This window comes from Brassica rapa, chromosome A08, assembly GCF_000309985.2.
Source record: "Brassica rapa cultivar Chiifu-401-42 chromosome A08, CAAS_Brap_v3.01, whole genome shotgun sequence".
Classification (NCBI taxonomy): Eukaryota; Viridiplantae; Streptophyta; class Magnoliopsida; order Brassicales; family Brassicaceae; genus Brassica; species Brassica rapa.
Window position 1 is genome coordinate 8069404 of NC_024802.2, and position 25188 is coordinate 8094591.

The 25188-nt window shown below is 38.1% G+C and overlaps 3 protein-coding genes and 1 non-coding gene across 4 annotated transcripts; 3 read left to right on the top strand and 1 right to left on the bottom strand.

The window, feature by feature from the left end:
- Positions 1-5147: 5147 nt before the first annotated feature.
- LOC117127633 lies at positions 5148-5254 on the bottom strand. Its single transcript, XR_004450653.1, has one exon. It is a non-coding gene; the product is annotated as a small nucleolar RNA R71 (small nucleolar RNA).
- A 4586-nt stretch (positions 5255-9840) lies between these two features.
- Positions 9841-10161, top strand: LOC117127497. The gene has a single exon (XM_033278037.1). The coding sequence runs from the start codon at positions 9841-9843 to the stop codon at positions 10159-10161; it is 321 nt and encodes a 106-aa protein (XP_033133928.1).
- A 732-nt stretch (positions 10162-10893) lies between these two features.
- Positions 10894-13545, top strand: LOC117127097. The gene is made up of 2 exons (XM_033276370.1): positions 10894-11028; positions 11427-13545. Exon 2 carries the CDS (start codon positions 11433-11435, stop codon positions 13317-13319), a length of 1887 nt encoding a protein of 628 aa, XP_033132261.1. The 5' UTR covers positions 10894-11028; positions 11427-11432; the 3' UTR covers positions 13320-13545.
- Positions 13546-19662: 6117 nt separating this feature from the next.
- LOC103833692 (fimbrin-5) lies at positions 19663-23531 on the top strand. The gene is made up of 15 exons (XM_009109764.3): positions 19663-19901; positions 20004-20095; positions 20181-20354; positions 20438-20679; positions 20764-20935; positions 21008-21046; positions 21129-21197; positions 21264-21380; positions 21491-21702; positions 21873-22031; positions 22097-22296; positions 22396-22553; positions 22640-22736; positions 22831-22922; positions 23002-23531. Exons 2-15 carry the CDS (start codon positions 20009-20011, stop codon positions 23272-23274), a joined length of 2091 nt encoding a protein of 696 aa, XP_009108012.1. The 5' UTR covers positions 19663-19901; positions 20004-20008; the 3' UTR covers positions 23275-23531.
- The last annotated feature ends 1657 nt before the right edge of the window (positions 23532-25188 follow it).

Here is a 25188-nt window from a genome sequence, read left to right on the forward strand (position 1 = left end):
ATCATTTAGTTATTCCTTTTAATTAGTCATAGTTTTAAAACCCATCTAAATCATTGGTTGCACTTAGATTAAGTGAGTACTTGCATTCTCAGTGCTTTGATATCCCTCAGAACTGGTTCGACAATCTTTTATACTACAACATTTGTCTTAGGAGCCTTGAAAACTCCTAACATCACTTAGCAATGTAAAAAACAATGTTTGACTGGGAAAGAGACTGATAGGCACCATCAAGCTTACGTGCGCAGGAAGAAAAGCAAGGGAAGCTTGGAAAAGGATGACGTGGCAAGAGACGTTGAGATTTTAAATGAAAGGGGCGAACCTTCTGAATCTCTCAGAGGCTTTGCCGTTGGAGGTTAAGAAAGAAGAACGGAGCTGAAGATCGAAGAAGGAAGCTTTATATAAACTAGTCAATCTCTTTAATTCATTTTATGCTTTGATTGTGGAATGTTCATAGACGCTATGAGTCTTGAGCTCTCGATCGTCATGAGATCGATGATCTGAACTTGTATTCGTTATGAGAGTACTTGTTTAGCTCATACATCAGAGTATAGTTTGTTACGAGTGATTTCTAATACAAGTGAAGAGTATTTCAGAGTTACGAGTATCTAGACTCTATCAGAGACTTCCAATTACAGTTGTAACGTATATATATAATATGTAAGTATAACTATGGTGTTACATCATATATTCTCTCTGTTTAAAAAAATATATATACATATATCAAATAAAAATTAACAAATCCTAAAAGACTGCATAATATAATTATTCACAAAACATCCAACAAACTAAAAACTTGTATAAGAATATGAAAATATTATTTGTTTTAGACAAAAAAATTTCATTTATAAAAATTGGGATTACAAATGTCAATATTCAAAACTCCCCAAAAGACTAATTATTACATAAGTAAAGATATATGTCATATCCCGTTATAGCTCTTTCTGAGATATCAGAGATGATACTCAAAGCTCATGGATTTGGCGAAAACTTCTTAAACTTCATGGTTTGGTTATGAATTTATGAAGATGGAGGTGCGAAGTGGGTCTACTACTTATTTTTGGTTTGATAATTGGATGGGGACTGGAAGGCTGATTGATGTCACTGCAGCGGTTGGGACCATCTATCTTGGCCTTCCGCGCAGGGCTTTGGTTAGTGAAGCTGTTAATTCAGATGGATGGTGTGTTAGAGGCAAGCGAAGTAGGCGATTTCAAACACTATACAATCAGATTCTTGCAGGCCAATTCCAGATGGAAATCTTGGGGATGATATTGTGTTGTGAAAGAAGGGAGAGGATGATTATCAGGACATATTCGTTTCACCAAGCACTTGGGAGAAGCTTCGATCCCGTAAGGATAAGGTTCACTGGCTAGTATGGTTCTCGCAGGGAGCCCCACGCTATGCATTCATCACCTGGCTGGCTGTATTGAATAGATTCTCCACAGGGGACAGGATGAGAAGTTGGGGTATTATTCAGGGATGTGGGCTATATGGAGAAAGGGATGAGACAAGAGATCACCTCTTTTTCGCTTGTCCATACTCATTTACGGTGTGGGAAGGACTGGTGCGAGGTTTTTTTGTAGTGAGAACAAATCCTGACTGGACGCAAACGCTAAACATGGTTAAGGGAAACAGACTCAACCGGCTTGACTCTATAATGATTAATATGATCTTTCAAATGACCATCTATCATGTGTGGAGAGAAGAAGTGCGAGAAGGCATCAGACGACCTGGACATCTACGAGTCAGCTCCCCAAGACTATAGACAAGACAATGCAAAACAGGATTATGTCACTCAAATATGACCCACATCACCGTAATGCAGGCCTGCTTCAAAGGTGGTTCGAGGTTATTCGGTAGAGGAAGTGTTCACAAGGCTTTTCATTTTGTTTATAGTTTCAAACTACAGCCTTTTCTTTCTATAGTCACCATTTTTTTGTAAATGTAATTCTTTACACTTATATTGATCAATAAATTTGAAATTTCATCAAAATGACTATATACTGATTAATATGGTCTTTCAAATGACCATCTATCATGTGTGGAGTGAAGAAGTGCGAGAAGGCATCAAACGACCTGGACATCTACGAGTTAGCTCCCCAGGACTATAGACAAGACAATGCGAAACAGGATTGTGTCACTCAAATATGGCCCTCATCACCGTAATGCAGGCCTGCTTCCAAGGTGGTTCGAGGTTACTGGGTAGAGGAAGTGTTCACAAGGCTTTTCATTTTATTTATAGTTTCAAACTACAACTTTTTCTTTCTATAGTCACCATTTTTTTGTAAATGTAATTTTTTACACTTACATTGATCAATAAATTTGAAATTTTATTTAAAAAAAGATATATGTCATACTTAGGAAATACAACATGAAAAGTATTATTAACGATGCTTTTTGAATTGAAGCCTTACTCGCTAACAATATCAAAGCCGAATAAATGTCGCATGAGATTTTTTTTATTATGAATAGAATGCACATTAATTTTTAATTTATATAAAATATTTTCTGGTATATACAAATATCTATTTTCTTATGGTGGATGCCGATAAAATAATATATCTTATATATTGTTAATTAGATAGATTACTCATTTGTATAAAAAGATAATCAAGTCATATAAACTGGTCATATAATTAATAACTACACAACATCATAATTTAGTTGATATTAAATCAAGAGTATGATATATTTATGGCTACAAATTGGTCATTTTTGTTGATATATTGAATCAAGACTCATAATCATTTATGTTGGTGTATATATATCATAGCCACAAATATATTGCATATTCTTAAAATTAAAAATAATGTGCTAATGAGATTTGATTGTTTATAAATGTAAGTCAACCTTAATAAGTCATGTTAGAATATTCTCTAATTTCTTAAGATAATTTAAAAATGCACTAGATTTTGATCCGCATGTTATAAACTCGGAATTCTTCTCACAATAAAATTGAGTTAGAAAAAACTATAAAATTGTTAAGTATTTGTTTTTGTAAAAAATGAATCTAACTATATGTATAATTGTGTTGATTGTATGTGCTTCTGAATCAGTTTGTTCACCCTCTGTTTGTATCCGAGTTCTCTCCTAGGTCTTTGATATCTTGCATATTTCTATTGTTTTATCCATTCACCCATGTGCATTTTGATCATATAGATTAGGATTTAGCCATGTTTAGGTTGCATTTTACATACATGAGTCCTTATCAGGTATTGGAGTACCACATGGAGTTCTTGGAGACATTTGAGTGCATTTGGAGCTCAAAAGAAGTGTTTAAAGTGGTCATTGGGCGAGCAACGCATGGGAGCGACCAGTCCGGAGCGACACCACCAAGTCGCTCTGATCTCCCTATCAGAGCGACCTTACCAGAGCGACAGGGAGGAGTCGCTCGCGTTTTCATCACTCGGAGACGCGAGAACGAGTCCGGGAGCGACCTCTCGCAGCGACACAGCGAGGTCGCTCCCGAAGCCTGGAGCGACTTGTCGGAGCGATGAGCAGAGGTCGCTGCGCGCCTTAATGCTGCTCGAACTTATGATTTTTCAAGGGCCTTTTGGTCATTTCATTATGCACGTTTTTATTTTCTAAACCTATGTTTTAATACTCTGTAAGCCACCAGGAGGCGGATCATCTTTGTTCTTAGAAAAACCACCAAAAACCTTTGGAAAGTCATCTCTTTGAATCAATTGATCAGTTTATTATTGAAATTATGTGTTCTTATCTATTTTCTGTGTTTCTCTACATGATTAATCTAAAATCCAACATGGGTTTAAGAGGAATCATGGAGATTAGTGAGTAATCACCTTTTGAATTCATGGGTTAGGGAGACTAAGGGTGATTAGGTTAGAACTAGGATGTTTTAGTGTAGATCATTCATATTCCCTTGCTAGTAGAGTGAACATAATGCATCTTCTGAGTTGGCCACTTAGTAGTTGATCCTTAGGCATTTCTCACCCGAAAGGTGTTCGAGGAAATGCCCGAGACAACTCTTCTAAGCTTTTAGCATACTTTTCCAAAGACATTTGTTGTTAGAGGTGCTAAGATAGCCATTGGACTTGCTAGTTATGATTGCTTTCATATCATTCAACCAAAGACATTTGATGTTTGAATTATGTTAGTAAATGAACATTCATCTAGACATAGAGTTTGTTTAGGATTGTGTCTAAGCTTAAGGTTAATAGATTGATTGATCGTTTGCCATCTTCAGTTCGAAACTCGATCACCCGAGGTCTAATCTCTATATCCATGAGTTCTCTTTTCCAATAGTTAAGAAAGTATCATTTAGTTATTTCTTTTAGTTAGTCATAGTTTAAAAACCCATCTAAATCATTGGTTGCACTTAGATTAAGTGATTACTTGCATTCTCGGTGCTTTGATAACTCTCAGAACTGGTTCGACAATCTTTTATACTACATCATTTGTCTTAGGAGCGTTGAAAACTATTAACTCCAAATTGGCGCCGTTGCCAAATTCTGAGTAGATTTAAACATTGAGATTTAGTCAATTGCTTGAGACTAAGTCATTTTTATATTCTTTTGTTACTGATTCTTCTTCACCTCCCTTTAATCTACAGGTGTATGAACTTGCGGAGCAAGGGTCCATCAAACCTAGTTCCACGAGCTGCAGACATCAGAGCTTTAGAGAGAGAGTGTGCTAGAAAGAGAAGAGAAGAAGAACAACATGCTCAATTGCAGAGATTGAACACTGACATGGGAGACGTTCATTAGCATGTTGCAGGCGTCAATGGCGCTAATAACAATGCTCCAGCTAACCAACCGCGAGCAGCTCGACCAATTGGCACTTACGACCGTCCCAACATTCATGGTCATAGATTTGGAATCCGAGCACCCGCTGTGGCAGCCAACAACTTTGAGATCAAATCAGGACTCCTCAACGTGATCGAGAACAACAAGTATCATGGCTTGGCTCTAGAGGATCCATTTGATCACTTGGACAGGTTCGACAGCTACTGTGGGTTGTCAAAAACCAATGGTGTGTCCGAAGATGCCTTAAAGCTCAAGCTATTCCCTTTCTCTTTGGGGGATAAGGCACGTCAGTGGGAGAAGTCTCTACCCAGCGACTCCATCACCACTTGGGATGACTGCAAGAAAGCATTCTTGGAGAAGTTCTTCTCTACTTCAAGAACTGCTAAGCTGAGAAACGAGATTTCCAGCTTTCAACAGAAGAACTTGGAAGGTTTCAGTGAAGCCTGGGAGAGATTCAAAGGCTACCAAGCTCAATGCCCACACCATGGTTTCTCTAAGGAGAGCTTGCTGAGCACATTCTACCATGGTGCTCTTCCTAAGTACAGGGCCAGACTGGATACAGCTAGTAATGGTTTCTTCTTGGGGAGAACTGAGGAGGATGCAGAGGAGCTGGTTGACAACATGGTTAAGAGTGATGCAGTCTACAGTGGAGACCACGACAGAGGCAGTAGAACTGATGATAAGCAGACGAGGAAGGAGTTGAAGGCTCTACAGGATAAGATAGACATCCTCATTGCTGATAAAGTTACCCAGGAACAGCTGCACTTTGTTGGCAACCCAAGCCAAGAAACACCAGTTGTTGTCCATGAAGTTGAGGGTTTGGAAGGTCAGGAAGAGCTTTGTTTCATCAACAACAATGGTAGCTAGTACAAGAAAGAGCCCAACTTTCAGTACAACAACTACCAACAGAAATCCTATTCCAACAACCAACAGAGTGGTTATCAGCCTCGGAACAATCAGCAAGGCAGCTATCAACCTCAGCAAAACCCTCCTCCTGGTTTCAACAACAAGGGCAACCATTCTTCCCAACAACAATCTAATCCCTCTACCTCCACTCCTCAATTCAGCAGCACTGATGCTCTACTGAAACAAATCCTGGAGTCTCAAACAAGAAGTGAGAAGCATGTTGGCTATGAGTTGAAGAATCTTCACTCAAAGATTGATGGGAGCTACAATGAGCTCAACAACAAGTTCAGAGCTTTGGAGAACCAGTTTGCCGCCATGAACACTCAACAAAATCGCCAACAAGGTTCTCTACCTGGAAAATCTGAGCAAAACCCCAAGGAAACCATGAAAGCTATCACTCTCAGAAGTGGTAAGGAGTTACCTCAGCGAGCTCTCACCAAGGATGCTGAGAAACAAAGTTAGGGGTTGCCATCAACATAGATGATGAAGTGGTGATTGTTGATGAGAAGATCAATGACGAGATCTTGGAAAAGATAGTGGAAGCCAAAGGAAAAGGAAAAGTTGGAGAAGAGAAGAAAACAATTAAAGATGGTGAAGTTGTCACTCCTGCAAGTGAAAGTTCTTTTGTTCCTCCTGCCTATGAACTCAAGCTTCCATTCCCAGGTCGATTCAAGAGGCATCTGCTAGAGAAGTACAAAGCTCTATTTGACAAGCAAATGAGTGAAGTCCAGGTCACAATGCCCATTATTGATGCTTTCATGCTGATTCCTCAATACAGCAAGTTCCTGAAAGATGCTGTAGCTGCAAAGAAGAAAGAGATGGAGGGCATGGTGATTCTCATTCATGAGTGTAGTGCTATCATTCAGAGGCTGGTCATTCCAAAGAAGCTAGAAGATCCAGGATGCTTCACATTACCTTGTGCTCTTGGGCCTATGGTATTTGATAGATGTCTCTGCGATTTGGGAGCTAGTGTCAGCTTGATGCCCCTATATGTTGCTAAGAAGCTCGGCTTCACTCAGTACAAGAAGTGTAGACTTTCTCTGGTATTGGCTGATCGTTCAGTGAAGTACCCTGTGGGTATCTTAGAGGACCTCCCAGTGATGGTTGGAAATTATGAGATCCCTACAGACTTTGTGGTGCTTGAAATGGGTGAAGAAGCTCAAGACCCTTTAATCCTTGGAAGGCTTTTCTTAGCCACAGCAGGAGCCATTGTTAATGTGAAAGAAGGCAAGATTGATCTCCATCTGGGTAAAGGGCACGTTCTCCATTTCGACATCAAGGAGGTAATGAGGAGGCCAACAGTTCAAGGGCAGGTGTTCTACATTGAAGAGATGGACGCCCTTGCTGATGAACTCCTTGAAGAATTGTCACTAGAGGACCCTCTACAGCATGCTTTGACAGTAGAGAAAGGGGCTGAGGTGATTGAGAACCTGGAGAGTACTGCCTATGGGATGATGCTGGATTCACACCAGTGGTTTGTCAGTAAGGATCAGTACGAGGAGCTTCCCCAGATGGTTCACGAAGAAGTTTCAGTCACTCAACAAGAGGACACCCAACAAGATGACTGGAGTGAGCTTAAGGCACCTAAAGTGGAGCTTAAACCTCTTCCCCATGGTGTAAGGTATGCATTCCTTGGTCCTAATGAAACTTATCCTGTCATCGTGAGTAGTGAACTTACTGAAACTGAGCTATCTGAACTTTTGAAAACGCTTAAAAGATTTAGAAAGGCAATAGGTTACTCACTAGATGACATCAAGGGGATATCACCCTCTTTGTGCATGCATAGGATACATATTGAGGATGAATCAATGACTTCTATCGAGCATCAAAGAAGGTTAAATCCTAACCTGAAGGATGTTGTAAAGAAAGAGATTCTTAAACTCTTAGATGCTGGTGTTATTTACCCTATCTCAGATTCTGAATGGGTATCACCTGTGCATGTTGTACCAAAGAAATGTGGTATCACTGTGATTAAAAATGACAAAGATGAATTGATACCAACAAGAACCATCACAGGTCATAGAATGTGCATTGATTACCGAAAACTAAACTCAGCATCTAGAAAGGATCATTTCCCATTACCATTTATTGATCAGATGCTTGAGAGGCTTGCAAATCACCCATTCTATTGCTTTCTTGATGGGTACTCATGATTTTTCCAAATCCCCATACATCCCAATGATCAAGAGAAAACGACATTCACATATCCCTATGGTACCTTTGCATATCGAAGGATGCCATTTGGTCTATGTAATGCTCCAGCCACCTTTTAAAGGTGCATGATGTCAATTTTCTCTGATCTGATTGAGGATGTTGTGGAGGTATTTATGGATGATTTCTCTGTCTACGGATCTTCGTTTTCTGCTTGTTTGTCAAACTTGTGCAGCGTCCTACAGAGATGTGAAGACACCAACCTTGTGCTGAATTGGGAGAAGTGTCACTTCATGGTCAAGGAAGGGATTGTGCTGGGACACAAGATTTCAGAGAAGGGGATTGAGGTGGATAAAGCCAAAATCGATGTTATGGTTGGTTTGCCCCCACCAAAGACAGTGAAAGACATCAGGAGTTTCTTTGGTCATGCTGGTTTCTACAGGAGGTTCATCAAGAATTTCTCCATGATCACTAGACCTTTAACCAGGCTGCTGTGCAAGGAAGCCACCTTCAGTTTTGATGTGGAATGTCTACAAGCATTTAAGAAGCTGAAAGGTGAACTCATCAGTGCTCCAATTGTCCAACCACCTGATTGGGATCTCCCTTTTGAGATCATGTGTGACGCTAGTGACTATGCTGTGGGAGCTGTTTTGGGGCAGAAGAAAGATGGCAAAACCCATGTGATCTACTATGCCAGCCAAACCCTCAATGATGCTCAGATGAGGTATGCCACAACAGAGAAAGAGATGCTGGCAATTGTTTTTGCCTTTGAGAAGTTCAAGAGCTACTTGGTTGGGTCTAAAGTCATTGTCTACACAGATCATGCTGCCTTGAGACACCTTTTGGCCAAGAAGGATGCAAAACCCAGGCTTTTGAGGTGGATCTTTTTGCTCCAAGAGTTTGATATGGAGATCAAGGACAAACCAGGAGTTGAGAATGGAGTAGCTGATCATTTGTCCAGGTTGAGGGTAGAGTCTGGTATCCCTATTGACGAAGGACTTCCTGAGGAGCAGATCATGGCTATTGAAGCTGTGATAGCAGTTTGTGAGACTGGTAGGAAGCTGGAAGAAGTCAAAGTAACAGAGGAGAAAGAACCTTGGTATGCTGATTTGGTGAACTACCTAGCCACAGGAAGAGAACTATTGAATCTTGTGGGCTATGTCCTACCTCTGAATTCTCTGCAAGGATCAGCTTTATAGGAGAGTGGTTGCAAATGAGGAGATTGATGGGATCCTTACACAGTGTCATGGATCATCCTATGGAGGCCACTTTGCCACCTTCAAGACAGTTGCAAAAGTATTACAAGCTGGATTCTGGTGGCCACATATGTTCAAGGATACACAAGACTTTGTTTCGAAGTGTGATTCTTGCCAAAGAAGAGGAAACATCACCAAGAGGAATGAGATGCCTCAAAATCCAATCCTTGAAGTTGAAGTGTTTGATGTGTGGGGTATTGACTTCATGGGACCATTTCCATCATCTTTTGGCAACAAATACATCCTAGTGGCTGTTGATTATGTCTCCAAATGGGTGGAAGCTATTGCAAGCCCCACCAATGATGCTAGAGTTGTAACCAAGTTGTTCAAGAGCGTCATCTTTCCAAGGTTTGGAGTCCCAAGGGTTGTGATCAGTGATGGAGGTTCCCACTTCATTAACAAACTGCTTGAGGGACTTTTCAAGAAGAATGGTGTGAAGCACAAGGTGGCAACTCCTTATCATCTCCAAACAAGTGGCCAAGTTGAGATTTCTAACAGGGAGATCAAATCTATTCTGGAGAAGATTGTGGGGATCACAAGGAAGGATTGGTCCAATAAGCTTGACGATGCACTTTGGGCTTATAGGACAGCATACAAGACACCACTGGGCACCACACCTTTCAACCTAGTGTATGGGAAAGCTTGTCATCTGCCAGTGGAGCTTGAGTACAAGGCACTATGGGCAATAAAGTTGCTGAACTTTGACATCAAGAGTGCCAAGGAGAAAAGGCTTTTTTCAGCTACATGAGCTTGATGAGATAAGGATGGATGCTTTTGAGAACTCAAGAATCTACAAGGAGAAGACTAAAGCTTTCCATGACAAGAATATCCTGAAGAGAGAGTTTAAAGAAGGAGATCAAGTTCTTCTCTACAACTCTAGGCTGAAGTTGTTTCCAGGAAAGCTTAAGTCAAGGTGGTCCGGTCCTTTCAAGGTCAAGGAGGTTAAGCCATATGGAGCAATAGTTTTGTGGAGCACTGATGGAAGAGACTTCACAGTCAATGGACAAAGGGTTAAGCTCTACATGGCTACTGCACCAGAGGAAGATGGGGTTTCAACTCCACTGTCTGATCCTACCCCGGCCTAATTCAAAAAGAGGCAAAGTCAAGCTAGAGACTTAAAACAAGCTCACTTGGGAGGAAGTCCCATGCGTATCCTTGTATATATTGCATTGGTTTTTCATTTTCATCTTATTGCATAAAAAAAAAAAAGAGAAAGAGAGAAGTCGTATGCAGGTACTTGATCGATTCAGGGTTGAGTGAGAGTCGTGCATGGGAGTGAGGTCTCGCAGCGACACCTCAAGGTCGCTCCAGCTGGGAGCGACATAGCCACAGCGACAGATCGAGGTCGCTCGGCTTAAAGACGTTTTGTGCTCCAAAAACACTCTCGGAGCGACCTCTCAGAGCGAGTACATGAAGTCGCTCCAGCTGGGAGCGACGTTACGGGAGCGATACCTCGGAGTCGCTCGCGTTTTCGACGAAACAGAGCTCAAAAAACTGACATGGAGCGACGTCCTACAGCGATACCTCGAAGTCGCTCCAGCTGGGAGCAAGGTTTCGAGAGCGACACTCCAAGGTTGCTCGCGTTTTTGACGAATGACGACGCGAGAAAACGACCCGGGAGCGACCTCTCGCAGCGACACTTTGAGGTCGCTCCAGACCCGGTTCAGGTAAGTCTTCTATCTCTAAACCCGGTCCAATTCGAGTGAACCAATCCTAAATCTACCTAAACCGAACCGGACACCCTAAACCTACCCAACCCCTGCGACTCCATCTCTCTCACTCTCCCCTCCTCTCACAAACTCACAAACTCTCTCAAACTCACCCACACCAAGTATCCCAAAACTTTCTCAATTCTCACCCAAATCAACTAGTTCTTGTTTCTAAATCCAAGCTTTCGCCCCTTTAGCCTATTCCTCACCACCCATTCACCATTTCCTTTCATCCAAAGCAAGGTATTGAGTTTTTGAATTCAAATTCGTAGGTCCATGAACCCTAGGATTTGAAAATCGAAATTTGGTCATTTTCTTGCTAGATTGTGGTGAAATAGACTAGGGAAAGCTTATCTATCAAGTTGGGTTGTTGAATTAATGGTGAAATTGAGTTTAATTTGCAATTGGCAAAATTAGGGTTCATGGATTTGGGGGTTTTCGAATTTGACCTTAATTGGGTGTGTTTGTGGGTGAACTAGATGCGTTAAGGTGTTACAAGAGTGAGAATTGTTGCATTGTGTTGAACTTAAGTTTAAATTGATAATTCATTTGCTAAGTTCGCTTTTGAAATTTTCACTTGCAAAGTCTTGCCCTTCTTTACTTCCATCTACTTATCCCTTTTCAAGTTTTAAATTTTTCAGGTGAAAATGGTTAAGAAGACAAAGGGAAAGTTGGAAGCTGAGAGGCAAGAAGCTGAAAGACAAGAGTTTGCACTAAGAGGAAAAGCTTTAGCCTGCGAGCCAACTGGCTCAGGGACGCAGAGGACTGTTCGACAGCAGACTTTGGGTGCAAGGAAATCAAAAGAACATGAGAAGAGGGCAGGGAAAAGTGTAGCAGTTCCCACTCATGAAGAGAGTGAAACTAAGAGTGGTGATGAACATGCACCTACGAAGAAAGCCAAGATGTCCAAAGGAAAAGGGGTTGCTGTTGATCGAGACAGGGCGAAAACTCCATCAGTGGAGGAACTATATGATCATTTGAAGAATGGGGTCACTTGGGCTCCAACCAGGTTCGCCGACCTTGATTTGCTGAAGGACTTGGGTCTTGAGTCTGATATTGAGGCGATGCTGGGACATTTGAAAATGCCAAAACTCCTCACAATGGCTTATCCTTTCTACAAAGATGTCACTTGCCAGTTCTTATCTTCTCTTGTGGTCACTTACCACGACACTCCGCATGTGAGGCAAGGATGGGGAAAAATCGAGTTCAAGGTCAATGGAAGAGAATACAACATGAACTTCAAGGACATTGGGAGGGTCATGGGGTTCCAAGACCTAGAAGACCACTCCTTACCCACGTGTGAGAACCTCCCCACAGAGCTTTGGAAGTTGATCACTGGAAACAGACATTCTACCGGGGCTGACAAGAACTCACACATCCGACACTCGTCTGTATGCTACCTCCACAGGATGCTAGTCCATGCTTTCTACCCACGGAAGCAAGCTGGTACGGTTACTGAGGAAGACATGCGACTGCTCTGTCCGGCTATCCATCCCTACGCTCAACCTGGAGTGTTACCCCTTCCCAGCACTAACATCTATGCTACCTTTGGGATGGTCAGTTTCTTTGTGGGCCGTCTCCAGCACTACAGAGACTGGGCGTGGTACACCACTGATTCGCGCCCAAAGATGGGGATAGGCGGAATGATCACACCACTGCTCCAATTTCTGAATGTTCCCTTGGGAAAGGACGCAGCGGGGCCTAGGTTCATTGATGGCACCTACTTGAGGATTGCCACCTATTTCAGTGGGATGTATGGGAAGGACTACGTCTACCACTACTACTTGCAGGGCGAGCCAGTCGAGGTGGTTCTTCCAAACCGGAACCTGACGAGTTTAGAGATACATGGAGCTATCAGCTTCAACATTCCCCATGAGTATTTTCTTGGAGAACACGGGCCTCTCGATCCAATTCAAGCAGCTCCATCAAGGAGAAGGAGTGTCCCTACACAACCTGACTCGCCTGTTGCAGACACATCTGAGCATATCTATGGACCTCCGCGCTACTACTTCAAGCCCCATGACGGAGTCCTTCCCCCTGGAGTTCTCCGTGATGCTCATGACCACATTGGTCGCCTCCAGAGGTGGAACAAAGCTCAGGACAGAACGATAGAAAAGCTGAAGGATAAGTGCAAGGCGCTCAGCAAGACTGTAAAGAAGCAGGCAAAGACTTCAGCCAAGTTCATGAAGAAAGTAGCTGATGTCTTAACTAGGAGAGGAATAGCTGGATGTAACTCAGCCGATTTCGCTTTCGCGAACACCTCAAACCCCCAGCCTCCACCTCCGCCTGATGCTCTTGGCTTCCCCCTCACTGCTGCGCAGATTCAGCATAAGTGGAGGAACCCACTCACTCAACCTTCCACTTCCGGTAACAAATCCCCATCCCTCGCTTCTTCTGACAGTGAGGACGAGATTGACGAGGTTCAGAGCCAGCCATGGTATGGAGGCTCCGGTTCAGCATCCGGTGGTTACTACACCACCTTCCCACCTGATGACGACGATGCTGGGGCATCTGCCCCCACCTACTATCCATAGGAGGTACTTCTTTCTCTCCCTTGTATATACCATTTCATTTTTTGCATATTAGTTTTCTTCTCGGTATCTCTCTCTTTACTTGACAACACAGAGACTGTGTAACTCAAGTTTGGGGGAGGTACCAAGCATTTGATCATGTTTGTTTTGATTGTGTTTCATGGAGTCATGCATTGCACACCTATTTGCATAAAAAAAAGATTTTTTCATTTACTTTGCATCATTTGCATTTTTAGGAGAGTCTAGAGCATATAGGTTGCATTCACTTGCATTGGGAGCAATGATTTTAAATGCCTTGTAAAGAACACTACGTTGCACCTGAGTAGCTATGCACCTCTCGAAAAGACTTGTATGTTTCGAGCCTTGAAAACTCTTCTTGAAACTTGTTGATTGCTGAAACTCAGTCTTTGAAGCCAACTACAACCTTATTTGAACTGAATGAACTTAATGCTTCTTGCTTAGGGTCCCTTGTGTACTGAGTCATGGCTATACACACTTGAGTTGTCACATCTTTTATGCCAATCTTTTTGACAAACTCTAGTGGTAGACCACTCCCAAAACCTTTCCTTCCTTTTAAGCTTTCATTGTTTGATGAGTGAGGCCCTTTTCGGAAAGTCTTACATGTGCATAATGTTGAGAGTATCGGGAACGACAATGCTTGATCTTCATTTTTGCTAGATTGGACACTCTATTGTCTAGCTATAGGTGGGGGGGGGGGTGAGTGTTGTGATCATGATTTGGGAGAAATGAAAAAATGAAAAGAATAGACTCTTTGTGCTTAAGTGAATTATTTTATTGGGATAAGTAGAGAACCTTCAGCTCAAGTTTTGAAAAGTCTTGGCCCCCAACCTAAAAAAAAAAAGAAAACGACAAAAAAAAAAAAAAAAAAGAAAGAAAAGGGGGCTAACAAAGTTGTTAGGAGCTAAGAGACGTTTTGAGGTTGTGAAAAATCCCTTATAGATTTCAAGGAAAAAGAGCTGATGTTTTTAGAATCTTTTGGTGAGAGGTGTGAGTTGGGTTTGACATTGGGGAGTGATTGAGTAACTTATATGTTTGGAAAATGGTAGAACAATGGAGATTGAGCATTGTATGCATGAGTTGGTCCCTTTCTTAGATATATTGTGTGCAATGTCAAGGCTACTTGTTTTGAGAGTCAACCACTTTAAAAGATCATGTATTTTGAACCTTTTGACTCACTTGAATAAAAGCCTTCCCTTTACTCAACCAAATGATTTGGACCAATTGACCATTTGCAAGAATTCACTTGATGTCTTATGCTTAATGAATGTGAGAGTTGGTTGATTTGAATGTGTGGATGCTTGATGATGAGTGTAGGGGCAAAAAGGAGTTGAGATAGGCCTAGAGAAGCTAGAGTGTAATAAGAGAGTGTGCTAATTGTGCTTGTTAGTTGTGTCTCTTTTGGCTATGAGCTCCCACCTTCAAACCCCTCTCCCTATGAGTTCTAGAAAGTTCACTTGTGGACAAATAAAGAACAAGTTTGGGGGAGTTGATATCTTGCATATTTCTATTGTTTTATCCATTCACCCATGTGCATTTTGATCATATAGATTAGGATTTAGCCATGTTTAGGTTGCATTTTGCATACATGAGTCCTTATCAGGTATTGGAGTACCACATGGAGTTCTTGGAGACATTTGGGTGCATTTGGAGCTCAAAAGAAGTGTTTAAAGTGGTCATTGTGTGAGCAACGCATGGGAGCGACCAGTCCGGAGTGACACCACCAAGTCGCTCTGATCTCCCTATCAGAGCGACCTTACCAGAGCGACAGGGAGGAGTCGCTCGCGTTTTCATCACTCGGAGACGCGAGAACGAGTCCGGAGCGACCTCTCGCAGCGACACAGCGAGGTCGCTCCCGAAGCCTGGAGCGACTTGTCGGAGCGACGAGCTGAGGTCGCTGCGCGCCTTAATGCTGCTCGAACTTATGATTTCTCAAGGGCCTTTTGGTCATTTCATTATGCACGTTTTTATTTTATAAACCTATGTTTTAATACTCTGTAAGCCACCAGGAGGCGGATCATCTTTGTTCTTAGAAAAACCACCAAAAACCTTTGGAAAGTCATCTCTTTGAATCAATTGATCAGTTTATTATTGAAATTCTGTGTTCTTATCTATTTTCTGTGTTTCTCTACATGATTAATCTAAAATCCAACATGGGTTTAAGAGGAATCATGGAGATTAGTGAGTAATCACCTTTTGAATTCATGGGTTAGAGAGACTAAGGGTGATTAGGTTAGAACTAGGATGTTTTAGTGTAGATCATTCATATTTCCTTGCTAGTAGAGTGAACATAATGCATCTTCTGAGTTGGCCACTCAGTAGTTGATCCTTAGGCATTTCTCACCCGAAAGGTGTTCGAGGAAATGCCCGAGACAACTCTTCTAAGCTTTTAGCATACTTTGCCAAAGATATTTGTTGTTAGAGGTGCTAAGATAGCCATTGGACTTGCTAGTTATGATTGCTTTCATATCATTCAACCAAAGACATTTGATGTTTGAATTATGTTAGTAAATGAACATTCATCTAGACATAGAGTTTGTTTAGGATTGTGTCTAAGCTTAAGGTTAATAGATTGATTGATCTTTTGCCATCTTTAGTTCGAAACTCGATCACCCGAGGTCTAATCCCTATATCCATGAGTTCTCTTTTCCAATAGTTAAGAAAGTATCATTTAGTTATATCTTTTAGTTAGTCATAGTTTAAAAGCCCATCTAAATCATTGGTTGCACTTAGATTAAGTGATTACTTGCATTCTCGGTGCTTTGATAACTCTCAGAACTGGTTCGATAATCTTTTATACTACATCATTTGTCTTAGGAGCGTTGAAAACTCCTAACTACATCATAGGTCTTAGGGATCTCGTCCAGCAGATCCAGCAACTCTACATGCATGTTGTTCAAAACCATGAAATAAAACATTAACTTGGTTAGTTCTTTTTTTTTTAATGAAAGCTTGGTTAGTTCTTTGATGTCTCCTGTTTATCTCAGCAATCTAGCCTCAAACTGTAGCTGGTCGAGGTTGATTTGTTGGACAACAGGTTCATCTAGAGCTTTCTCATATCTCTTTTCTTCAGCTACTGCCACCTGAAAACCCTTAGCAAACGAGTTAAGAAATGATTCTCTTTCTCACTCATCTTTAGCTGTCCAAGTCTCCTTACTCTTGCAAGTTCAGTTAGCACTCTTCCTCAAGTTTGACCATAAGAACTCTGGAGATCAAGCTTGGAACCATAAAGATCTTTTTTTTATAAAGATTAAAAATAGGTGTCAGGTGCGTGTCGAACCCCTATTTAAGGGTGTCACCTTTGGAGATTATACCAACAGGCCTATCAAATCTAAAACTAACCATAAAGATCAAACTCATTAATAAACCACTTGGGCAAAACCAAACTTAGAAAAGAGAGTATAGACTTCATGGTATAGAGACTTGCAGCTGAGATGGGTCTATGAGTCCAAGCTTCCAATGAATGAACTCACAAACTTCGGTGGTGGCTGCTTTGGTGTATATGTCAACTATTTGATTTGAGTTCCTTGTGTAGCATGGTAGAATTGCTACTTTTTTCACCTTTGTCTTAATTTATGACAGTCCAATTCAATGTATGCTTGGTTCTTTCATAAAACACCGAAACATTTACACCGGAAGACATTTATCCGGCTTTCTTAAACAAAAAGATATATATTCTATATCATGCATCTTGGTCCATAGTGAAACAAAATAGGTTGATGTTGATATAAAATGATTAAATTGACATTAACGAAGACCCTAGATAAAGATCTAATATCAATGGTGTAAATTGTAATAAACACATGAACAAAAGAATATTTTAAAAATATAACTTTAAATTAGTAGAATAGATATTCGTTGCAATTTTCTAAAAGACTATATTTTTGATTGATAAAGTCAAATATCAAATAAGATATGTTAAGTTACTAATGAATTTGCCGACAATATAGTAGATAGTATTATATTACTAACTAGGTGGTAACCTGCGCCTTGCGCAGGATGAATGAACTAAAAAATCATATTGTTTAATTTAATAGATATAATACACACAAAGTGATAGTCGTTTTATTACTCCATTTGCGAATTGATCTTTCAAAATTAGAAAACATTTTATTCTTAGTTTTAATAGAAGGAAACAAAGGTTGCGGCTTGATTGAAAAATCAATCAATCTCAAATCAATAATCAATTCTGATTTTGAAACTTTTCATATTTCGTCGCATTTTTTTTGTGTTATGTTAAATTATGTTAAAGATAAATACATGCTATTTCTAAAAAATAAAATAAATAAATAAATACATGCTAATTATTTGTGAACCCGCAATTTTACCCAATATCAAATTTTAGATAATCGAAAATATTTTTTAAGAATAAGCAAATACTTAATATAAATTTATTATGAGTTTAAGATAAAACAAAACATAGGCAATATAATTATTATTTAATTCATAAAAATATGATTAAAATATGAAATGTAACAAAAGTAATATAATTATAAAATATAAAAGAAACAACAAAAAAACTGATAAAAGCACAACTGGTGTGAATAGTTTCTTCAGGACTCCTGGTTTTTAATCCTATATAGAGAAATAACAAAGAATTCCAAAGAAGAAAATGATATAACTCTTTTTGAAAGCATCGATTTCTGGCACATGATTACGAATGGTGCTCACCCTCACTCTTCACATCATCTTAAAAGATTTCAAATCAACAACGAAGTTGAAGCTTGTCATTTGTGTTTTGCTTGAAAGAATGGTTTTTGATAGTTTGATGTCGGAATAAGACTGTGATGAGGAGATGTGTCCAAGGTTTGGTATTTATGTACGTATGATTATCGCAGACGGTAATCTTTGGAGTTAATGTGATAAAATCAAATCTCCCTGATTATAGGAATTTTCACTAATTACAGTAACTTTACTTGCGCTCCAATTAAGAATTATAACTTGCTTTAACACAAAATATATTAAATCAAACCATATCAAATAAGGTAAAGACAATTAGAAACAAACTGGGACGATAACCCCAAATTTCATAACCGTGTGCCAAATTTTAAAATTTTGGAAAATAATCAACTTTTTTTTTTACAAACTTAATTTCCGTATCAATTTATATATCTCACTTTCTATTTTTAAAATTGTTATTATATCTACATTTATTAACCGTGTGCTATAGTTATAAAATTTTAAAATTTTGATAAACTTTCAGTTATATACAATCAATTTTAGAAACTTGATCAAACTTTCATATATATACAACCAGTAATTATGTAAGGAGTAAGGACTCGATTTGACGTAGATACCCAGTTAAGTTAGCTCAAAATACATATTTTACGTTTGATTATGCTAATACTATCAACATTAATTTATGTTAGACAAATGACTTGGATATGTCAATGACGTATAGTATATTATAATCTAATTTATGCTAATACTATCAACTAATAGTCCATTGAATCGACGTATATATTAAAACCCAAAACCTCACATTAGCTATGGATACATTTTATACACAATTTAATCTATATTCGACTACAATTAACATTATAGTTCTAAAGCATAATACGTAATACATAAATATACAATTGAGGTTGATACCGAAGTAGAAAACCTACGTAAATATGCAATAGCTGTGATGGCTGCACCAATTAAATGACCAACTCAATAGACCCAAAGGTTCGTCCAAGTCAGCTAATCACGGCCAGACCAAATAAAACCGCCGGTTTCATCGACGAATGTGCTCTTATCAAGCAAAAATAAATATATATGTAAGGTTGCTATTGAAGTATAGTCACAGAACCAAAAATGATTATATGTTAAACATATAAGATGTTAGTAATTTTGTTCGGCATGATTATATGAACCATAATAGTCAAAGAACCATAATCGTCAAAAAACCAAGACTTAACCATACATGTATCTCGCGAATGTTTAAGTGAGTTAGATATAAAGCATAATATATGAGAACAATGTTAGTCTAGTGTGTAATGGCAAACTATGTAAATAGTCTAGTGAAAAGAGGACAATTAATTAATAGTGGTGAGAGTGATTATAGTGTTGCCACATAGGAAATGACATTCTTGTTAATAACACATGAGAGGAAGGTTAAATTCAAATTAATGCTCCTCAAATAATAAAAAAGGATAACAAAATTCATTTATGCAATATTTTATAAAAACATATTTGAAATTGTAGTAAGATTTTATTAGATTTTTCACAACAGATTTTGTTATGACTAAAATAAAATTTAAATTCATAAACTTGATTTATTATTAATATTAGTTTTTCTAGAAATATTATATATGAAGTCATTAATGATATTAAGTAATGAATGAAATAATCATATATTAAGACTTTTATAAATAATGAATTTTGCACCCGAAATGTTGGAGGAAAAGAGGGAGAAAGAATAAAAAAATAAAAATACAACGCTTCGCCATCATTAGTCATCGTGGGGTACATCTTCTTCTTCTTCCATAGTTTCGCCCATCTGAAAAGCTTGGAACAAGGATATCGCATTCCATCTGTTAGTTCCATTGAGTTCCGAACACCCAATCCCGTCGTCTCAAAAAGGTAGGCCCGTACGTTATCGTCGATTCAAAGTTTTGATCCATCTTTTATCTATTTATTTCGATTAAAAGATATATGATTGTGGGACACATGTATATATTGCAGGGGAAATGTCAAGTTACGTAGGTGTTGTGGTCTCTGATCCATGGTTACACAGCCAATTCACACAAGTCGAGTTACGTACCCTTAAATCCAAGGTCAAATCTTTTTGATGTTTTTTTTTGTTTTTTTTGATTCAGAAGCATCTATAACAGAATTTTAAACTATCCTTTTCGTTATTAGTTTAACTCAAATAAAACGCTCTTGGATCGTTTCACCGTTGGAGACTTACCTCCTGTCTTGGCAAAGTTGAACGCATTTAGTGGCACCTTTGATGAGGATGAGATCAAATCTGTATTGGACAAGTCTTATTCCAATACTTCTGATCAAGAAGTCGATTTCGAGACTTTCCTCCGGGTGAGTTTCTGAAGATATCCATTTTTTTTAAAACTAGCAACTAGCAAGTCCTTGTTGGGTGTTACATTGCTCGGTGTTGATAGGCGTATTTAAGTGTGCAAGCACGAGGAGTGGAAAAGTCAGGAGGATCAAAGGCTTCTTCTTCTTCATTCCTCAAAACTAGCACCACCACTGTTCACCATGCCATTAACGAATCCGAGAAGGCTTCCTACGTTTCCCATGTCAACAGTTACTTGAGGGATGATCCTTTCTTGAAGTCTTACCTTCCTATCGATCCTGCTACCAATGCTTTCTTTGATCTTGTTAAAGATGGTGTTCTTTTGTGGTATATATATAATATATGCCTTTCCTCCTCCTTGTATTACTTTTTGTGGTCATTCTTTGTTCCTTTTTTTTTATTTTTATGCAGTAAGCTTATAAATCTTGCTGTTCCTGGGACCATCGACGAAAGAGCTATCAACACCAAGAAAATACTCAACCCATGGGAGAGGAATGAGAATCTTACTCTAGGTCTCAATTCTGCCAAAGCTATTGGCTGCACTGTCGTCAACATTGGAACTCAGGACATTGCTGAAGGAAGAGTGAGTTACATTGAAAGATTTATCTTTTGTTTACATTACTTACCAATTTCAATTACCCTTTTTCCTTTGCAGCCATATCTCGTACTTGGGTTGATATCGCAGATTATTAAGGTACTCCTTTTCTAGGTTATAGGAATCTATTTGACTTGTTATACGACTTACTAACTCCTCTTCTTGTTCTTCTTTTTATCAGATTCAAATGCTGGCTGATCTCAATTTTAAGAAAACTCCTTCACTTTTCCAATTGGTGGACGACACTCAGGTAATATATATATATATATATCCAATGAGGATGAAACTACATCAAATCTTCATGAGGTTGTTGCAGGATGCGGAGGAGCTCATGGGACTGGCTCCTGAAAAAGTATTGCTCAAATGGATGAATTTTCATCTCAAGAAAGCTGGTTATGAAAAGCAAGTTACCAATTTTTCTTCTGATGTTAAGGTAATTTGAACCTGCTTACACTTTCTTCTTTTATTGGTACCAAGCATTGCTCTTGAGTTGAAACTGATGCATTTTTCCACTTTCTCATTCCTTTCTTTTATCTTCTTTAGGACGGTGAGGCATATGCGTATCTGCTTAATGCTCTTGCTCCAGAACACAGTTCACATGTGGCATTAGAGACCAAAGACCCCACAGAAAGAGCCAAAAAGGTTCTTGAACAGGCTGAGAAGATGGATTGTAAAAGATACCTTTCTCCAAAGGATATTGTCGACGGCTCTGCAAATCTTAACCTTGCCTTTGTGGCCCAAATATTTCAACACAGGTTAGTAGCAAACTCTTTGCATTGAGTTTTGGACTATTAATCATCTGAATGTCAAAATGGTGTTGCGTGATAAAATGTGGTGTTTTTTTTTTTCATTTGATTTTGCCTATGATAGTGGTTTGAAAGCTGATAATAATATCTGTTTTTCCTGCTATTTTTCTTGGTTGCAGGAATGGATTGACTGATGACAGTTCAAAGTCGACGTCATTTGCTGAGATGGTGAAAGATGATGTGGAATCTTCACGAGAAGAAAGATGTTTCCGCCTCTGGATTAACAGTCTTGGAACTGCTACTTATGTCAACAATGTTTTTGAGGATCTTAGGAATGGGTAAGCTATGGATTTGTTTTTTATTAATCTTCTTGTATCTTCTAACTAAGCCTCATCACGTTCAGATGGGTTCTTCTTGAAGTTCTTGATAAAGTGTCACCTGGCTCGGTCAACTGGAAACACGCAAATAAACCTCCCATAAAAATGCCATTCAAAAAGGTTGAGAACTGCAATGAAGTTATTAAGATTGGGAAAGAGCTGCGCTTCTCCCTTGTAAATGTAGCTGGTAACGACATTGTCCAAGGAAACAAGAAACTCCTTCTCGGTTAGTTCTCCTGAATGTCACACCTAATAAGATATTTCACTTCCATTTATGAAGTGATTTTAATCGGTAGAACAATATGTACCATCAATGATTATGCAGCTTTCCTGTGGCAACTAATGAGATATACAATGCTCCAACTTCTGAAGAACTTGAGATCTCACTCGCAAGGTAAAGAAATTACAGATGCCGATATTCTATACTGGGCGAATAGGAAAGTGAAACGAGTAGGACGAACTTCTCAGGCTGAGAGCTTCAGGGTAAGTGTCAACCAATTAGGGTTTTGATTGTGATACCCATTCTTCAGATACCTAACAGTTTGATGCATGCTTCTCTCTGATCCTAGGACAAGAATCTGTCAAGTGGAATCTTCTTTCTGGAGCTTCTTACTGCGGTAGAGCCAAGAGTTGTCAACTGGAGCCTCGTTACCAGTGGAGAAACAGGTAAAAACAATTACGTTTCAACTTCACTCCCTGTAATTGTCATGTACTGTTTAAAATAATGAGTTCTGTTTGGTTGTAATTGATACTTAAACAGAGGAGGACAAGAAGTTGAACGCTACATACATAATCAGTGTTGCAAGGAAGCTCGGATGCTCCATATTCTTGTTGCCTGAGGATATCATAGAGGTAATATCATCTCTTCATTGAAACAGGGTTTGAATGCTTTTCTGGTTTATTTCTGAATCAATTTACTTGCGTGAAATAGGTGAACCAGAAGATGATGCTTATTCTGGCTGCTAGTATCATGTACTGGAGCCTTCAGCAACAATCAGACACAGAGTCGAATGTCTCAGAAGATGCTACTGACGAAGGCGATGCAAATTCTGTTACTGGTGAAATCTCCAACTTGTCCCTTGATGAGGCTTCTGAGTCTTCTCCAATTGTCCAAGATCAAGAATTATTGACAAAGGCAGACGAGGATACGGATAAGGATGAGGTTGATGGTGATGGTGATGGTGAGAATAATAATGATGCTTAACGAGTTTGAATGGTAATTTTATTGCTGTTTCTTTTTGGGTTTTGCCTGAAGTAGTGCATTGGATTTTTTGATTGGCAATGCAAGACAGAAAAAGGATGGTTTGGTGTATACAGTGGTGTATACAAACAAAGAGGCTTTGTACACAATATAAAACTTGTGTTACTTTAAACCTCTCTTTTCTTTAATTGTGAAAAATCTATTAAATTTCATTTTTACTCTGGAGATTTTTCTTTTTAATTTTAATGACATCATCTACTTTTGTTTGATGCATTTGGTAATTGTGCACATTCTGTGAATTGCCTCCGATAGTCTTATTATTCATTTGAACTTAAATATTAATTCAAACATGAAATACAAGAACGAAATACATAAGGTGGCTGAAAAACTAGAAATGCCCAAAATCATAAGACTAAAAATGGAAAATTAGAACTCAAATTCTGGCCACTATAAAAGACTAACTAGATCTTAACCCGCGCGGAAATTTTTTCAATTTATATACATATATATTTATTTTAGATAATTGGTGGTATAAATTTTTAACGTTAATCATATATATAAATATTTATATAACTATTTCAAATACAATAAATTCATTGTTTATATGTTATAATTAATGAATTGTTTAAAATCGTCACATGTATTTGTCGCTTCTTATTATATATTTATCTTATTGTGTTTGCATTTAGTTACTGAAAAATTAATATATGCATGAAACAACATGTCTGAAAATTATTTTGTGTATAATTTATACTAAATTTTGACCCACCGTCCTTCAAAGTTAGATTTTCTTTTAACAAATTTTTTTACGTTTATTCATTTTATATAATATATTATTGTATATACAAAATTTTAAGATATGTAATTTTTTGTACATGTATTATATAGCTTGCGAATATTAAGCTGTTTTGTTATCATATTATATTTTTAACATAAATATTTATATTTATGAAAAAATTACAAATTTATCAATTTAATATAAATTATCATATTTAGTTCAATATAATAGTTTATTTTAACATGATTTATTATTATTATTATAAATATATAAAAATAAAATATAATTTTTATATTATTAGCTTTAGTGAATATATGAAACTTACCGACATAATTTCTGGTTTTATTTGTACATTTAAAATTTATATATGAAAGTTAAATTAAATTGGACCTACATAATAGAGAAGAAATATTTTGAGATACTGTTAAGAACAACAAAAACATATTTTTAAAACAGAAACTATAATATATTGTACTTAAAAACTAATTTTGTAGTAAATATTTTTATTTGAAACAGAAAGGATATTTCTTTCTAACAAAATCTTTTAAAGATCTTTATAAAATGTATTTTGAAAATTAATCAATTTAAATTGTTATTATCATTAAATTATAATTAAAGTATTTATATAATTTAATTTTCGTTCATCAATTAAAAATAAATTTAATTTGAAATTTTAATTATATTTTATGATAATTAAAATTTAATTGAATTAATTTTGAAAAATATATTTTATTCTGATTCTGAAAAAAAATTCTTAGAATTTTCTTAAACAATATTTATTTGTATTTTAAATAAAAGATAAATATATTAAAAAATATGATGATTAAGTTATGTAAAATTTGATAAACTTTCTAGAGGATGGTCCAAACAAAAAAAATCACACATGAACAAAGTCGTGACTTATGTTTTAATATATAAGATAGAACTCATAATTAAAACCCAAAATAGACAACCCGATCATAAAGAACTGGTCACCCGGTACGCCAAACTCTACCGGGTCCAGCTCTCGCTATAACTGCAGATCGATTATGTGGCAAGTGACGGTTCCTCTCTGATGTATCCTTTGTGTACTGCTCTTGTGCTTGAGTCATTTCATTTGTTTCCTTAGGTTTGAGTTTCTGTTAGTTTTATTTTGCAAG

Bases quoted from the DNA above. Each gene is read 5' to 3' on its own strand.
- LOC117127497 (XM_033278037.1), top strand. From the start codon at position 9,841: ATGGATGCTTTTGAGAACTCAAGAATCTACAAGGAGAAGACTAAAGCT.
- LOC103833692 (XM_009109764.3), top strand. From the start codon at position 20,009: ATGTCAAGTTACGTAGGTGTTGTGGTCTCTGATCCATGGTTACACAGC. The intron at 20,680-20,763 runs GTATATATATAA...ATTTTTATGCAG, and splicing joins AAAGATGGTGTTCTTTTGTG to TAAGCTTATAAATCTTGCTG. The intron at 22,737-22,830 runs GTAAAAACAATT...ATACTTAAACAG, and splicing joins CGTTACCAGTGGAGAAACAG to AGGAGGACAAGAAGTTGAAC.
- LOC117127097 (XM_033276370.1), top strand. From the start codon at position 11,433: ATGGTTAAGAAGACAAAGGGAAAGTTGGAAGCTGAGAGGCAAGAAGCT.